The sequence below is a fragment of the Grampus griseus genome (genome assembly GCF_964374135.1).
Source record: "Grampus griseus genome assembly, chromosome: 10".
In the NCBI taxonomy this organism is placed as follows: Eukaryota; Metazoa; Chordata; class Mammalia; order Artiodactyla; family Delphinidae; genus Grampus; species Grampus griseus.
In genome coordinates this window covers 68,160,132-68,176,985 of record NC_139004.1, presented here as the reverse complement: position 1 = coordinate 68,176,985, position 16,854 = coordinate 68,160,132, and the positions used below count along the sequence as shown (strand labels likewise).

General features: G+C 50.3%; 2 protein-coding genes across 5 annotated transcripts in view; one reads left to right on the top strand and one right to left on the bottom strand.

Annotated features, from left to right (window-relative positions):
- NISCH (nischarin) overlaps window positions 1-4,313 on the bottom strand; it is a 42,886-nt gene extending 38,573 nt beyond the window's left edge. For all 4 annotated transcript variants that reach the window (XM_082663326.1, XM_082663327.1, XM_082663329.1 and 1 more), the window contains exons 1-3: window positions 4,166-4,313; window positions 1,893-1,976; window positions 1,022-1,204 (exon numbers count right to left, since the gene is read on the bottom strand). In XM_082663326.1, coding sequence (XP_082519452.1) covers window positions 1,022-1,204; window positions 1,893-1,976; window positions 4,166-4,264 — 366 coding nt within the window. In that variant the 5' untranslated portion in view covers window positions 4,265-4,313. The remainder of the gene's footprint in view (window positions 1-1,021; window positions 1,205-1,892; window positions 1,977-4,165) is intronic.
- A 1,476-nt stretch (window positions 4,314-5,789) lies between these two features.
- Window positions 5,790-8,831, top strand: TNNC1 (troponin C1, slow skeletal and cardiac type). The gene is made up of 6 exons (XM_082664099.1): window positions 5,790-5,891; window positions 7,382-7,412; window positions 7,634-7,780; window positions 8,060-8,174; window positions 8,400-8,536; window positions 8,619-8,831. Exons 1-6 carry the CDS (start codon window positions 5,868-5,870, stop codon window positions 8,648-8,650), a joined length of 486 nt encoding a protein of 161 aa, XP_082520225.1. The 5' UTR covers window positions 5,790-5,867; the 3' UTR covers window positions 8,651-8,831.
- The last annotated feature ends 8,023 nt before the right edge of the window (window positions 8,832-16,854 follow it).

Here is a 16,854-nt window from a genome sequence, read left to right as displayed (position 1 = left end):
TTCCCCCTATCTTCATCACACAGAGAAAACAATTAAATGTAAATTATCCAAAAATCTATCACCCAAAGACTCCTAGCATTTTGATGTATAACCTTCTAGAATTTTCCTAGACATATTCATACAAGCTTTTTTTTTTTAATGAAAATGGGACCATACCCTAATACCGTTTTCTGGCCTCTTTTCATACAGTAATATATTTGTTTTCCTACAAATCCACAGCTACACCATCATTTTTCTAGCAGCATAATATCCAATTACATGGTTGCACTCTTTAATTTTTTTTTTTATGTAGCCTTCTGTTGGGCTTTTGACTGTCTTCAATATTTCATTATAATCCTGGAATGACTATCTTTGTACCCATATCCTTTTCTCAATCGCCCAGTATTTTCCCTTAGAATAAATTTTCAGAAATGAAATTGCTAGCTTTTTAACATTTTGGTTTCATACTGCACCAAACTTCCCTCCTTGAATTCTGACAACTCATCCTGTCACCAGCAGCCCATGACAGTTGTTCCTCCATCCAGAAGAGGGTACAGAGCTGCTCTGAGACATACAGTCCCACTGGAGGAAGCCACCTACTCTCACTCGGCATCCTGGACTCTGACGATGCCCTAAGATGGCAATATTCTGCCAACACAGACTGATCCCTTAATTAGTTTTGAGCTGGGAACCAACAACTCAACAACAGTCGATGCCGAGTGTCAGCTGTTTCTAATCTAACCCCATCCATTTGGACGGAATGTACCTCAAAAACCCAAAGGCCATTTATGCTAAACAGAACGCCTTGTGGTGGAGAAAAACCGCTCCGTGGCCACAGCCAATAGTCTAATTTAAGGCAAATCCGTTGATGCACATGCTTCTGTCCGTACCCCAACCCCACCAGGACGCTCCTCCATCTTCTAACCTCAGGCTCCAGCTCCAGCCCACCTCTCCTCAAAGCTGAGGTCTACAAGGGTTTGCTGCCTGGAGTTTTGGTGGCTGTGGGCTTGTAGGCAAAGGAGAAAACCCAAGAGGAACTTACGTAGAAGTGAAAATGCAAGAAGTGGGCCAGCACTCTGGGGGCCACGTCAGGGAAGGTGGCCAGAAGTGTCTGGAGGTAGACCTCCAGATCCTTCTCCCTCTTTTCCACCAAGCTCCTGGAGTTTTTCCCAATTATCTTTTTGGGCGGAAGCAAACTTTTATCGATCTTCCTCTCTGCGACGAGCTGTAAGCAAACATAATGTCAACCACAGACCAAGAGGTTCTGTAACTGTGCAAGGCCAAGGCAACCAGCCTGAGGGCAGGTGCTTATTATGACTTCCACAGCCCCTCCTGGCAGTAGTACCAGAATTAATGATCAAACTGCTGCACCTGGGATTTGGCCTCAAGTTTAATTAGCACTAGAAATACCAATACAATTTCAGATGAGAAGTTCCATCTGGAGGCTTTGGAGACATTTAGGAAAATAATACCTCAAGGTCCCTAAAACCACCATCTTCTCCAAACCAGAACAAAATACTTGTGCTGCAAATGACCCAGAGAAAGGCAGCTCTCTCCAAACGCAAAGGAAGAAATGGAATCACAGTCAGATATTAAAGCATAGGTTCTGGAATAGGTATAGTCAGATGGATCAAGTTCAAGCCTGTTCTCTCCCCGGGAAACTGTCCCGGCATCTCACATCCAAGCTACAACTGACAATCTTAAAACTAAAGTTCAAATATGCTCCTTGCACACTATCTTATGCAAGGGTTGAACTCCCAGAATCCACCAGTTTTTTTTGCCAGTTACATTAGCAAACCAGTTTATTAATGTAACTGGCACAGAGCCTGTTTTGCCCTAAAACAGGCACACTGGGAGCTTGGCCTAAAAGCCCCCAAGCCCTGAGACACAGGACCCCAGCTCTCAAGGGTTACCTTTTCATGTAGGTCATGGAAATCGCTGTAGCGGTGCTTGACTGTCCACTCATGGCCGCCATCAGTGACCTGGATGATGTAAACCTAAAAGGAAAAACCGATAGCCCTTGCCCAGCCGGCAGTAAGGAAAGTGCCACCCTACCCTTAACGATAGCTGTAGCACACCCAGACCCCCCCCAACCCCCAAGCCAAAGTTAAGCTGCTCTTCCCCACCAGCTTCTGCACCTGACCCTTACGAGCAGCAAGGCCCCCTCTCCTCCATGGCCCTAGCACTGGATCTGGCAGGCACATGGGGTAAGTCTGAGCTCTATCCAACAGTGAGAAACAGAAAAGGTGGCTATCATATCAAGCCATCTCTTTAGTTTTTTAACTCCAGCCTCATGTAAGTCAAAGCCCAATCCAACCTGAGCTGCAGGAAAGGAAGGCCATTCCTTCTAAGAGAGGCAAAACAGGGTCAGGTTTGGCAGGACCAGCTTTTCTGCTGTAATTCTTTCCCAGGTGCCCTGACTGTAGCCTAGAATCAAGTCCTTTTCCAACGCTTTCAGCTGCTTCAGAGCTGTGATTTCTGCTGCTGAGCCAGGAGTCAAGGCACTAAGAAGCTGATGGGGGGGGTGGCGGGGGGGAAGCAGTGATGGACAATTAAGCCCTATCAGAAGGGAACAGGCCGTAGAGTCAAGGAAGACCTGTGTTCAAAATCTGGTTCTGCCATTTCCTGGCTATGGGTTATTTATGTCACTTATATAAGTGACTGGGAGCCTTAAGTTGTCTGAGCCTCAGTTCCTCCAGCTTAAAATCTGCTAGGTTTAAGAATCAAAGGTAATGCACGCAAAATGCTTTGTAAAGGGCCTGACATATAGCAAGCGTTCAACCAAAGGTAGGTGTGTTAATAATACTCAAATCAGCATACCCGGACAAAAGGACACGAAAAGGTACCGTCCAGTCCGCCTGGATCACCACCTCCCCCCACACCCATTCACAGGAGGGACTCAGCCCTGTGCAATGAGGAGGCTTTTTGGAGCAACCCTCCAGCTACATGCAGTGCACGCGTGACGGCCAACCAGCCAACAGCTCAGAGACCTCAACCCTCACCTGGATGAGGCCCCCTGGTCCTAAGGTCCCGCCCCTCTCTGAAGGACGCAGGGAAGGGGGAGGAGAAAATAATCAACTCTGCTGAAGCCTCCCCGGAGGAGCAGCCATTTCTCCAGGGCCGGCCTGTTGCTCCAGGATCCGCCCCCAGCCCCTCTCCACAGCCGGGCAGCTTCCCTCCCCCTCTTCCCGCCCAGAAAAGGAGAAAGAGCCACAAAAATGACCCTCAGGAGGAGGGTTAGGATGAGGGCCAAGGAGGTGGGGTGAAGGCAGGGCCAAAGCCCCCACCCCCACCCTCCGAGAACAAAGGACAGGAGGCTGGGAGGTGCTCAGGATGCCCGCACCTTGGGGCCAGTCCCTGCTAGGCAGCCTCCGAGGCCCACAGGCCTGGTGCCCAACCCCATCCAGACCCCGGAGGGCCTCCAACTCCTTCACAGTCCGCAACTGCCCCCATTTTCTGTCCTCCATCTCCCCCACAGCCTTGAAGTGTGCGTGGGCGGTACGCTGCCCCAACTCTCCCGCACACTCTAAAGCCACGAAGAGCCCTACGGTTCCTGGGTCTCGGCCTTTCAGCCCTGAGCCACCCCCTCAGTTCCCGGTGTCTGCGCCCCACCCCTCCCCCATTCTTGTCTCTGCCTCAGCGCGAAGGCCCCAGATCCCTCCTTTACTTTTTGAGCCAATCTCAACTGCAACCCCTAGGCTCCCCCAAATCAAGGCCCCGCCCCCTCTACTTCTTCACAGCCTGCAGCGCCCTGACCCTTTCCCCTGATTCCATCCATCAAATCCCCCACTCCTTAATCCCCCTCCTCCGGGACACCCTGTCACGTCCTCCCAGGCCGGCGCCCCTCCAGGCCTAGAGGATCTAGAGGGGCCTCCGCCTCAACCTGACTCCCCTCTTCCGCAGACCCCCTTTTTCCCCTGATTCTCCTCAACCCTAGCCTCCTTTTCTAAACGCGTACCCTTCCCAAGCCCCCTCCCTGGGCCCCACCCAAAGACCCTCTTTCCGGAGCTGCGCTGCCCAGGCCCCTTCCCCAGATTCCGCCATCCCAGGCCCCCTCCTCAAACTCGCAGCCCGCCTACCCCCAGCTCCCCAGTTGCGGGGCTCAGACGCCCTCCCCAACACCCCCGACTCAGGCTCCGGGTTCCAGCCGCCACCCCCAGTTCGGGCGCCCAAGCCCCCAGCACACCGTATACGTGTCCACGAGCTCAGAGCCCACGACGCGCGCCTCCTTGGCCGGCTCGGCCTCCCGCTCGGGACCAAAGCTGCGCGCCGCCGCCGCCGCCATGTTCCGGGCTCGGTTGCCGCCGCCGCCCGGTGCAGACTGGCAGCAGCAGGGGGCGGGGTCAGCGTCCCACCGCCCCCAGGCCCCCGCCGCCCCCCGCCCCCGCCGAGCGCCGTGCAGCCATCTTGGCCCCGCCGCCTTCTCGCGCCCCCGCCCCACTCCCCCCTTCGCGCGTAATTGACAGCAGCCGCCAGCGGCGCGCGTGCGCAGGACGCCGGGGACTGTCCTCTTGCGTAACCGGCACCTGCGTGGCGCCGCCTGCCGCGCTCTTTGCAGCGTGGGAGAAACTGAGGGCCTATGCAGGGACTGCTCTGGGCACTGCCGCTAGGTGCCCAGGAAGGGAGGTGCGATGGCCCCGCACCTACCGGGCTACCCGAAGCAAGTCACTGCCACGCCTGGCCTCAGTTTCCCTCTCCAGATAAGAGACAGTAACCACATCTCACCTGGCTCTTGGGCTTATTCCCTGGAGGGCACGAGAGGGTTGAGAGAGAAGGAAGATCTGATCTGTGCCTGGAGCCCGAGCAGGACAGAATAACTGGGCTATTTCTTAACCTCTCCGAGACTCGGAGATCTCTGTCACATGGGTTTCTAGAGAATTGAGTGGGTTAATCCATGCAATGCATGTCAGGCAGGGCAGGGAACTGGCGTAGGCTCTGTGTGAAGGAGGTGAAGGGTTAGGTGGAAGGAAGGGATATGTGCTGGCCATCTGGCACAAGACCCCCAGATGGTGTCCTACCAGAGCTCAAAATGAGGGGGCAACAGCCCGGTCCTGGACCCAGGAACTACAGTACTGGAAAGGGGAAGCACAGAGAAGCAGCCCTAACTCAGGGGAAGACCCAGGTCTAGAAAAGAGAGGTGGTAACGGAACTGGAGGGGGAGAGTCTTACACAGATGGGGCATCTGTTGGTGTATCAATATTTGTTGAATGACTGATTGAGTGCAGTCAAGCCTAGAGCTAGTACTTTTCTCCCTGGGGAGATGAGAGGTCTTGGGCATGGCTCCTCTGGCACCCTTGGCAGAAGGGCTCCAGACCACACTCTCCTGAGGTAGGTCAGTGCCTTCCTTCTCCACCAGTTCCACGGCACCATACTCTGAGCTTGGCATTCGAGGCTTCTCTTGGCCCGGTCCTACACTCCCAGCCTCTTCTTGTATACTGCTGCCCCTACTCCAGAGAGGTTTAACTTAAGGCAGGAGCTACCAAGTCAGACAGACCTTGAGCAAGTCGCCACCCCCCCAGGAGCGTCACCCACCCCCCTGGTTGGATAGGAGTTGAGCTAATGTGTATAGGGGCCTGGCCTGAGGCCCACGACACTGGAGCTCCTGTCCTGTCCTGGGCTCACGTTTTCACTCATTAAAACCTTTCCAGAGAGTCCCCTGGAGGAATGGGGGACAGAAGAAAAGAAAACTGGTCCTTGTAGCCCTTCATCGGCTCCTTGCCCTGGGCAGAGGACACAGGACTCAGGCCAGTGTGAGATCACCAGAGCCGGGGGGAGGGAGTGGAGGATACTGCAGGCAGGGGTGGGCTGGGCGGGGAATGAGATGGGGCAGGGCTATTTAAGCCCAGGGCTGCTGGCAACACCAGCAGCCTGCCCTGTGAGCCGCCAGTATGGATGACATCTACAAGGCTGCGGTGAGGGATGGGTCTGGGCAGGGCTGGGGTGGGTTGGCCCACTGGGGGCTCATTCAGCTCGGGATGGGGTGCAAGGTCACCCCCAGGAGGTGGTGGGGACCCAGGAGAGGACCCACATACTTTCAGCCCAGACCTTCAAGGGGATGGTGGGTCTGGTGTTCCCGGGTGTGGAAGGGGTGAGTTTAGGGTCTGTGGGAGCTGTGCAGGGTGGTGGAAGAGGATGTCGAAGCTTTTGCAACAAGTCTAGACCTGTCTCCAGACATCTATAGTCTGTGTCATTGTCTCCCGGCCACATCTCTCTGCGTTTGTGTCTCTGGTCACTTTCCCAGTCTCTTTCTGTCTCTTTGTTCCTCCCAGGCTCTTCCTCTGAGGCTCTGTCGCTGTTTCCCTGCCCCCCATCTCTGTCCCTCACATTCTGCTTCTCACACACTCCCAATCCCCCACCCCCTCCAGTCCCTTGACTGGCTGAAGATGCTGTGGAGGGTGGGACAGGGGTTGTGAGAAGGGGGCTGCAGAGCCAGAATCCTGAGCTGAAGAAGGGGCTTTGAAGTTTGAGGCAGGCAGGGAGTGACTGGGAAGAAGGAGCAAAGCACTGGGGCCCCAGCCCCCATCTGGCCTGGCAGGCTTAGGGCTCAGTGGCTTAGCCAGGGGTAAGGGCTAGCGGGTGGTCAGGTCACCCCAAGTCCCTGCTGGGGCCGCTGAGGGGCTTCAGATGTTATTCTATCTCGGGATGGGGCGTGTTGCTGACCTACCCCCAGCGCAGAGACAAGGACATCTGACACAGACAGCTGTCCAAAAGGGAACCCCTCCCTCAGCCCTGGGAAATGTGGCCCCATTCCTGGGCAGGGAAGGGCTATGGCTGGCTATGGGGGTGCCCCTGCCTATCCTGCAGGAGTCCGTGGAGCTGGGAGGGGGACACCAGCCCTCCACCCTGTGCCCATACAAGGCCTGGCAGAGCCAGGGACTAATTTTGGCTCCTGAGGCACCAGCAGGCCAGGGGGCCAGATAACGCTGCCCTACCCCTGCATGCCAGAGTCCCCAGAACAATCACCAGGTTTAACTTTGTCCCCTGTTAAAAATAGCCCAGTGGCCACCCCGGTCAGGTTACAGTGGGTGGCTTTGCCCACCCCCACACTGGTTTTATTGTCCCAACCTGAGGGACAGCTGTCTCTCAGGCCACCCAGCTTGGGTTTCGGTGGGGGGTGGGGGCGAAAGGGCGTTGAGTGGTCACTGACTATTGTTACTCAGGGTCACCTTAGTCCTGGAGGGGGTGCCCACCTGTCACCCTGGCCCTGAGCCCAGTCTCAGTGAGGCCAGCTGGGTCACCTCAGGATTCTGGGGGCTAGGAGGGAGAACTGAGGCCTCTGCTCTGTGACCTGGGAATGGCCTGCTTCTTCCGGGTTTCAGTCTTCCCACCTGTGGAATGGGTTGGTTTCCTCGACAGCAGTTAAGGCCTGAGCCTGGGTCCTGAGACCTCTTTTCCTCTCTAGGTAGAGCAGCTGACAGAAGAGCAGAAAAATGGTGAGTACCCCAAAACGCATGTGGGGGAACAGCAGAGCCGGGCTGGGGGAGCATGAGGACCCCAGGCTGGAGGCCAGAGGCTGGGGTCCCTCTCCCTGTGACCTCAGAGGTCTCAGAGGGAAGTGGGCAGGTTAGCAGGTGGCCCTAGGGGTCTGGCCTTCCAGGTTCTTGGCTGCTGAGCCCTGGCTGCTCTGTTTCCCCTCCCCTCCTATTGGACACAGAGTTCAAGGCAGCCTTTGACATCTTCGTGCTGGGTGCTGAGGATGGCTGCATCAGCACCAAGGAGCTGGGCAAAGTGATGAGGATGCTGGGGCAGAACCCCACACCTGAGGAGTTACAGGAGATGATTGACGAGGTGGATGAGGATGGTGAGCCCCTTTGCCCCCCTGCCCTGCCCCGGACCCATAGTGCCCCCAACTCTCTGGGGACCTGCATCCTGGCTCTGCCACTTATTACTCTGTGCCCTTAAAGGAGCTGTTTAGCCTCTCTGAGCCTTGGCCATATCATCTATAAAATGGGCACACTGACCACACTTGTCTCACAGAGTTGCTATGAGGATGCAGTGAGAACAGTGGGGTCTAGTGTCAAGGGCAGTGCCAGCCATTCTGACCGTTGCTCTCCAACGGCTGTGCTGCCCACCCCCCCAGGCAGCGGCACAGTGGACTTTGATGAGTTCTTGGTCATGATGGTTCGGTGCATGAAGGATGACAGCAAAGGAAAGTCTGAGGAGGAGCTTTCTGACCTCTTCCGCATGTTTGACAAGTGAGTGTGTGACCCTTGACCTCTGCCCCTGACCCTAGTGGAACTGGGCAGAGGGGGACAGTCTTGTGACCTCGAGGCCTCAGTCTCCCGTTCTGTGCAATGCGGGATGGGATGCCCCATCTCCCAGTGGCTCTTCCTTACTTCCTGGGGTCTTGAGCAGGGCTGCTTCTTCCCCTCCCCCTGCCCCTACCATGGGCTCTGAGGCCCCCCTCACCCAACTGGCAGAAACACTGACGGCTACATCGACCTGGAGGAGCTGAAGATCATGCTTCAGGCTACGGGTGAGACCATCACAGAGGACGACATTGAGGAGCTCATGAAGGATGGTGACAAGAACAACGATGGCCGCATTGACTATGACGGTGAGTAAGGGTGTGCTGAATCCCCAGTGCCCATGCCCTGCCCAGCCCCGACCTCTGACCTATGCCTGCCCCTCTCTCACAGAGTTCCTGGAATTCATGAAGGGGGTGGAGTAGACACCGACCTTCTCCCAGAGCTGCCTGTGCCAACTTCCAACTCCAGCTGGGCCCTGGGGTTAAGGGCAGGGGGCTAGGATCCCCAGGATGTGAACTTGGGTGTGTCCTTGACCACGGGCCCTCCCTGACTACCTCCCCCAGCCCTGTCCTAGGGAATTCAAATAAAGCCCTGCTCCCTGGAGGCCTGGTGTCTGGCTTTCATTCCCTAATCTTCACTAGGGTGGATTCCTGCCCTGACCATTTCTGTCCCTGTCCCAGAACCTGTGCTCTAACCACCCTTGCACACCACCTTCTGCAGGAGGGGTTAGGTTAGATCAGAGACTACCACGCTCCATACCCACCCGGCTCCTTTCTATAACTGCTGGTACCCAGGCCCCATCTCCAGCAATTCCACACCTGGAGTCTGTCGTGGCCCAGGAATCTGCATTTCACAGGCTCCTGGGGGCCATGGCTTTAGTCAGCCAGTTGGCAGCTGAGGGGTCCTATACTTGGAGAGGGCAATCACTCAGCAGCAGGCTAGGCCCTGGATGCCACTTGGCACGGCTGCCATGGCTCCCTCTCGCTTCTGGTTGGGGAGAAGCAGGGCTCTGTGGGGGCTCTGCGGGCCTGTAGCTCCAGTCCATCTGCCCGCTCACCTGGATTTCCTGCCAGCGACGTTGACTCCCCGGGACCGAGGGGCATATCGTCTACTCCCCTTGCCCATTTGACAGGTAAGGACCCTGGGGCCCAGAGAGACTCAGGGGCCTGTCAAGTTCATCCAGTGAGTCTGGGAGAGAGCAGAGCCACCTGGCTCCCAGCCGAGGACTCTGTCTGATGGAACAGATTCTGATGGGCATGATTTCCAGTTCCCGCAAACCTCACGGCTCCAGCAACCCACTTTCCCTCCCTGGCAGGGAATAGAGGCATGGGGCCTTGTGGCTCTCAGCTTACTGGGGGCACCCAGGCCAGAGCTACAGCCAGAACAGTGAAACTGGCTTTGGGTAGATGGGGGGCTGCAAGGAAGTGGAGGTGTCAGCAGTGGTGCTTGCAAGAGGGACAGCTGCCACAGCACTTAGGCTCCAGCCAGAAGGTCAGCAGCTGTCCATACTCCGCCCAGCCACTCCACAGGCTCCCCACCTGTGCCCCAGACTGGGCGTTCCCCAGAGAGGCCCAGCATTCCGGAGACAGTCTTGGAATTCTGAAGATGCCTCAGTGGAGGCCAGAGCTGCCTGGTTCCTGGAGAGATCTGGGGTCGGAGAGAGGAGAGGGGTCCCCTCAGTCCTGCCCTCGGGAGCTGGAAAACTCAAGGACCTACATGTACACCCAGGAATGACGTCTCAAGAGAGGAGGCAAGGCTACATTGGGTGGCACCACAAGCCAGTGTACCATTCCAGGGTTTAGTCACACCCCTACTATGTGTCCAGTGCTGGCTGAATGCTGGGACCCTTCAGAGCGAGGCCCAGTCCCTAATTTTGTGGAATTTATAGTCAACTCAGGAAGACAAAGAGGGAGATGAGTGCAGTGAGGAAACCAACATAGTGCTAGAATGGGGACTGGAGAGGAGATGAGGCTGGTGAGGTAGGAGAGAACCTGAGTGAGCAAAGGGCCCAAGGACCCAGGAGGGAAGGAAAGAGGCATTGAAGACAGCTGATGGCCCTGAAGCTGGGGAAATTGGAGGCCCCAAGGCCTTGGCCACCTGGACACAAGGGTTTCACTGGAATGGTGGAATGGGAGCTCAACTAAAAAGGGCCAAAGGAGTGAGGCAAGGTAAAGGGGAGATGGCAAATGTGGACAATACTGGTGAAGTTTTGCAAGGGCTCAGGGAACAGAGAGTTGAGCTGGAGAGGGGAGATGTGGAGTTCAAGGAAGTTCATTTAAGAAGGTGGGTCAGGGAGTGGACTGTATGCTGATGGGCACAACCTAGTGAAGCTGGAGAAGGGTTAAAGCAAGATGTGGGATAGAGCTGCACAGGGTGAGCAGCTAGGGTCTCCAGGAGTGTGTCAAGGGCCTGGTTATAGCTCTGGGACTGGACCCAAACTGGGCAAGGAGAAAGGAGGTCTTGAGGCAGGGAGGGAAGAATTGTGGCAGGGGAGATGCTGAGCACAAGGTGCTATAAGAGGAGGAACGTTCTGAATGGAGATGATGAAGGTCACGTCTTCATTGGTGGTGACTTGGAAGATGGGTGGCTGAGGTGGGGGGAGGAGGACAAGGACTGCAGAGGACAGGGGTTCCCAGGGGGTATGGGATGCTGACGGGATCAGGGAAGGAGAAAAGGAAAGCCCCAAGAGTCAAGCCCTCTGTGAACAAAACAGGAGGATGACTGGGCCAGCTACAAAGTATAAGGGGGGCGGCTGGCTGGTGCCTTAAAGAAGGGGTCCACAGGTGGGAAGTCCTGTGAGATTTTCCCAATATCTCTGTTCCAGAATTAGGTTGGTGGAGGAGGGACTGAGGACATCCATTCCTTCCAGGCATTTCTACCCCAGAATTCTAGCTGGGAGAGGCTGGGCTGTGTCCCTTTCTTTATATGTCCACCTGGGGGCACATGGTGCATGATAGTACACATCACATATGTATACAGCCAAGGGCTGACAAGTTCCCACTAGCACATGCCATTGCGCTCCCCCCACATGCATCACCCAGTTCTGACTGTTTTGCTCTGTTCAGTCCTCTCCATTTCTTCTGGGCTGTGTCATCCTTTGCCTAGATAGTGCTTCCTCCATGAAGCCCCCCTTGATTTCCACCAGAAGCAAGCACTAGATGCATGTAAATCAATGAAGTTAGAACACTCCCTCACACCAAACACAACAATAAACTCAAAATGGCTTAAAGACATAAAAATAAGACATGACACCATGAAACTCCTAGAAGAGAACATAGGCAAAACATTCTCTGACATAAGTAGTAGCAATATTTTCTCAAATCAGTCTCCCAGGGCAAAAGAAATAAAAGCAAAAATAAACAAATGGGGGGACTTCCCTGGTGGTCCAGTGGTTAAGAATCTACGCTCCCAGTGCAGGGGGCCTGGGTTTGATCCCTGGTCAGGAAATCGCAGACTGCGACTAAGAGCCCACATGCCGCAACTAAGACCTGGCGCAGCCAAATAAATAAATAAATAAACATTTTAAAAAAATAAACAAATGGGACCTAATCAAATTTATAAGCTTTTGCACAGCAAAGGAAACCATAAATAAAACAAAAAGACAACCTACAGACTGGGAGAAAAAATTTGCAAACGACACGACCAACAAGGGCTTAATTTCCAAAGTATACAAATAGCTTTTACGACTCAATATTTTAAAAAAATCAAAAAATGGGCAGTTCCTAGAGTGTCTTCCAGCAAACGATGGCAAACATAATATAAACACCACTTGCAGAAGAGATGGTTTTTTATTAGTTCTTAGAAAGGCCTTCATTTCCCTCCAGGCTCATCACTCTAAGTGGGAACCCGCTGATGGTTGGGAGTGAAGCAAATAGATCAGAACAGTAAACACCAGGTTTTCGAAATATGGTTATGCTTTTAATGGTAAAATAATTATAAGCTGGAACCTTAAAGCATGCTTCCATTTACCCCCAGGAAGAATTGTTCTATTACAGCGTGATGCTAGATTAAGACTGGAGTTTTAAAGGATTGAATTGTGTCTCTCTTGAAGTGGTGCCACTTTATCTCTAGAGATCGGGAGAAAATAAAATTTCATTTCATATTAAAAAAAAAATGGGCAGAGGGGGCTTCCCTGGTGGCACAGCAGTTAAGAATCTGCCTGCCAATGCAGGGGTCATGGGTTTGATCCCTGGTCCGGGAAGATCCCACATGTCACGGAGCAACTAAGCCCACACGCCACAACTACTGAGCCTGTGAGCCACAACTACTGAGCCCACGTGCCACAACTACTGAAGCCCACATGCCTAGAGGCCATACTCCGCAACAAGAGAAGCCACCGCAATTAGAAGCCTGCGCACCACGGTGAAGAGTAGCCCCCACTCGCCACAGCTAGACAAAGCCTGTGCACTATAAAAACCCAAAGCAGCCTAAAATAAATAAATTAAATGAATAAATTTTAAAAATAATAATAAAATAAATTTTTTTTAAAAAAATGAGCAGGAGACCTAAATAGAAATTTCTCTGAGGAAGACATACAGATGGCCAACAGGCACATGAAAAGATGTGAAACATCACTATATTAGAGAAATGAAAATCAAAACTACAATGAGTTACCACCTCACACTGGTCAGAATGGCCATCATCAAAAAGTCTACAGGAAAAAAAAAAAGTCTACAGGGCTTCCCTGGTGGCGCAGTGGTTGAGAGTCCGCCTGCCAATGCAGGGGACACAGGTTCGTGCCCTGGTCCGGGAAGATCCCACATGCCGCGGAGTGGCTGGGCCCGTGAGCCATGGCCGCTGAGCCTGCATGGCCGGAGCCTGTGCTCCACAACGGGAGAGGCCACGACAGTGAGAGGCCCGTGTACCGGAAAAAAAAAAAAAAAAAAAAGTCTACAAATAGTGCTACATGTATACAATGGAATATTACTTAGCCATAAAAAAGAACGAAATAATGCCATTTGCAGCAACATGGGTGAACCTAGTGATTGTCATAGTTAAGTAAGTCAGACAGAGAAAGACAAATATCATATGATATCACTTATAGGGGGAATCTAAAAAAATGATACAAATGAACTTATTTACAAAACAGAAATAGAGCCACAGATGTAGAAAACAAACTTATGGTTACTAGGGGAAAAGTGGGATGGGGGACGGATAAACTGGAAGATTGGGGTTGACATATACACACTACTATATATAAAATAGATAACTAATGAGGACCTACTGTATAGCAAAGAGAACTCTTCTTCTTTTTTTTTTTTTTTGCAGTTCGCGGGCCTCTCACTCTTGTGGCCTCTCCCGTTGCAGAGCACAGGCTCCGGATGAGCAGGCCCAGCGGCACGAACCCGCGTCCCCTGCATCGGCAGGCGGACTCTCAACCACTGTGCCACCAGGGAAGCCCAAAGAGAACTCTTCTTAATACTCTGTAATGACCTATATGGGAAAAGAATCTAAAAAAGAGTGGATATATGTATAAGTGGTAGTTTCTGTACAGCAGAAACTAACACAACATTGTAAATCAGCTATACTCCAACCACAAAAAAAATTTTTTTAAGTCTACAAATAATAAATGCTGGAGAGGGTGTGAAGAAAAGGGAACTCTTCTACACTGTTGGTGGAAATGTAAAATGGTGCAGCCACTATGGAAAATAGTATGGAAGTTCCTTAGAAAACTAAAAATAGTTACCATATGATCCAGCAATCCCAATCCTGGGCACATATCTGGAAAAGATGGAAAACTCTCATTTGAAAACATACATGCAGATAGCTTCATCTACCAAAGGGCAGACAACAGAAGCAAGAAGAACTACAATCCAGCAGCCTGTGGAACAAAAACCACATTCACAGAAAGATAGACAAGATGAAAAGGCAGAGGGCTATGTACCAGATGAAGGAACAAGATGAAACCCCAGAAAAACAGCTAAATGAAGTGGAGATAGGCAATCTTCCAGAAAAAGCATTCAGAATAATGATAGTTAAGGTGATCCAGGACCTCTGAAAAAGAATGGAGGCAAAGATCGAGAAGATGCAAGAAATGTTTAACAAAGATCTAGAAGAATTGAAGAACAAACAAACAGAGATGAACAATACAATAATGAAATGAAAAATACACTAGAAGGAATCAATAGCAGAATAACTGAGGCAGAAGAACGGATAAGTGATCTGGAAGACAGAATGGTGGAATTCACTACTGTGGAACAGGATAAAGAAAAAAGAATGAAAAGAAATGAAGACAGCCTAAGAGACCTCTGGGACAACATTAAACACAACAACATTCACATTATAGGGGTCCCAGAAGAAGAAGAGAGAGAGAAAGGACCTGAGAAAATATTTGAAGAGATTACAGTCAGAAACTTCCCTAACATGGGAAAGGAAACAGCCACCCAAGTCCAGGAAGTGCAGAGAGTCCCATACAGGATAAACCCAAGGAGAAACGTGCCAAGACACATAGTAATCAAACTGGCAAAAATTAAAGACAAAGAAAAATTATTGAAAGCAGCAACAGAAAAATGACAAAAAACATACAAGGGAACTCCCATAAGGGTAACAGCTGATTTCTTAGCAGAAACTCTACAAGCCAGAAGGGAGTGGCATGATATACTTAAAGTGATGAAAGGGAAGAACCTACAACCAAGATTACTCTACCCTGCAAGGATCTCATTCAGATTCAATGGAGAAATCAGAAGCTTTACAGACAAGCAAAAGCTAACAGAATTCAGCTTTACAACAAATGCTAAAAGAACTTCTCTAAGTGGGAAACACAAGAGAAGAAAAGGACCTACAAAACAAACCCAAAACAATTAAGAAAATGGTCATAGGAACATACATATTGATAAATACCTTAAACGTGAATGGATTAAATGCTCCAACCAGAAGACACAGGCTTGCTGAATGGATACAAAAACAAGAACCATATATATGCTGTCTACCAGAGACCCACTTCAGACCTAGGGACACATACAGACTGAAAATGAGGGGATGGAAAAAGATATTCCATGCAAATGGAAATCAAAAGAAAGCTGGAGTAGCAATACTCATATCAGATAAAATAGACTTTAAAATAAAGAATGTTACAAAAGACAAGGAAGGACACTACATAATGATCAAGGGATCAATCCAAGAAGAAGATATAACAATTATAAATATATATATGCACCCAACATAGGAGCACCTCAATACATAAGGCAACTTCTAACAGCTATAAAAGAGGAAATCGACAGTAACAGAATAATAGTGGGGGACTTTAACACCTCACTTACACCATTGGACAGATCAACCAAACAGAAAATTAATAAGGAAACGCAAGCTTTAAATGACACAATAGACCAGATAGGTTTAATGGATATTTATAGGACATTCCACCCAAAAACAGCAGATTACACTTTCTTCTCAAGTACACACAGAACATTCTACAGGATAGATCACATCTTGGGTCACAAATCAAGCCTCAGTAAATTTAAGAAAAGTTAAATCATATCAAGCATCTTTTCTGACCACAACGCTATGAGATTACACATGAATTACAGGGAAAAAAACGTAAAAAACACAAACACATGGAGGCTAAACAATACGTTACTAAATAACCAAGATATCACTGAAGAAATCAAAGAGGAAATCAAAAAATACCTAGAGACAAATGACAATGAAAACACGACGATCCAAAACCTATGGGATGCAGCAAAAGCAGTTCTAAGAGGGAAGTTTATAGCTATACAAGCCTACCTCAAGAACAATCTCAAATAAACAATCTAACCTTACACCTAAAGGAACTAGGGACAGAAGAACAAACAAAACCCAAAGTTAGCAGAAGGAAAGAAATCATAAAGATCAGAGCAGAAATAAATGAAATAGAAACAAAGAAAACAATAGCAAAGATCAATAAAACTAAAAGCTGGTTCTTTGAGAAGATAAACAAAATTGATAAGCCATTAGCCAGACTCATCAAGAAAAAGAGGGAGAGGACTCAAATCAATAAAATTAGAAATGTAAAAGGAGAAGTTACAACAGACACCACAGAAATACAAAGCATCCTAAGAGACTACTACAAGCAACTCTACGCCAATAAAATGGACAACCTGGAAGAAATGGACAAATTCTTAGAAAGGTATAACTTTCCAAGGCTGAACCAGGAAGATACAGAAAATATGAACAGACCAATCACAAGTAATGAAACTGAAACTGTGATTAAAAATCTTCCAACAAACAGAAGTCCAGGACCAGATGGCTTCACAGGTGAATTCTATCAAACATTTAGAGAAGAGCTAACACCCATCCTTCTCAAACTCTTCCAAAAAATGGCAGAGGAAGGAACACTCCCAAGCTCATTCTATGAGGCCACCATCACCCTGATACCAAAACCAGACAAAGATACTACAAAGAAAGAAAATTACAGACCAATATCACTGATGAATATAGATGCAAAAATCCTCAACAAAATACTAGCAAACAGAATCCAACAACACATTAAAAGGATCACACACCATGATCAAGTGGGATTTATCCCAGAGATGCAAGCATTCTTCAATATACGCAAATCAATGGATGTGATATACCATATTAACAAACTGAAGAATAAAATCCATATGATCATCTCAATAGATGCAGAAAAAGCTTTTGACAAAATTCA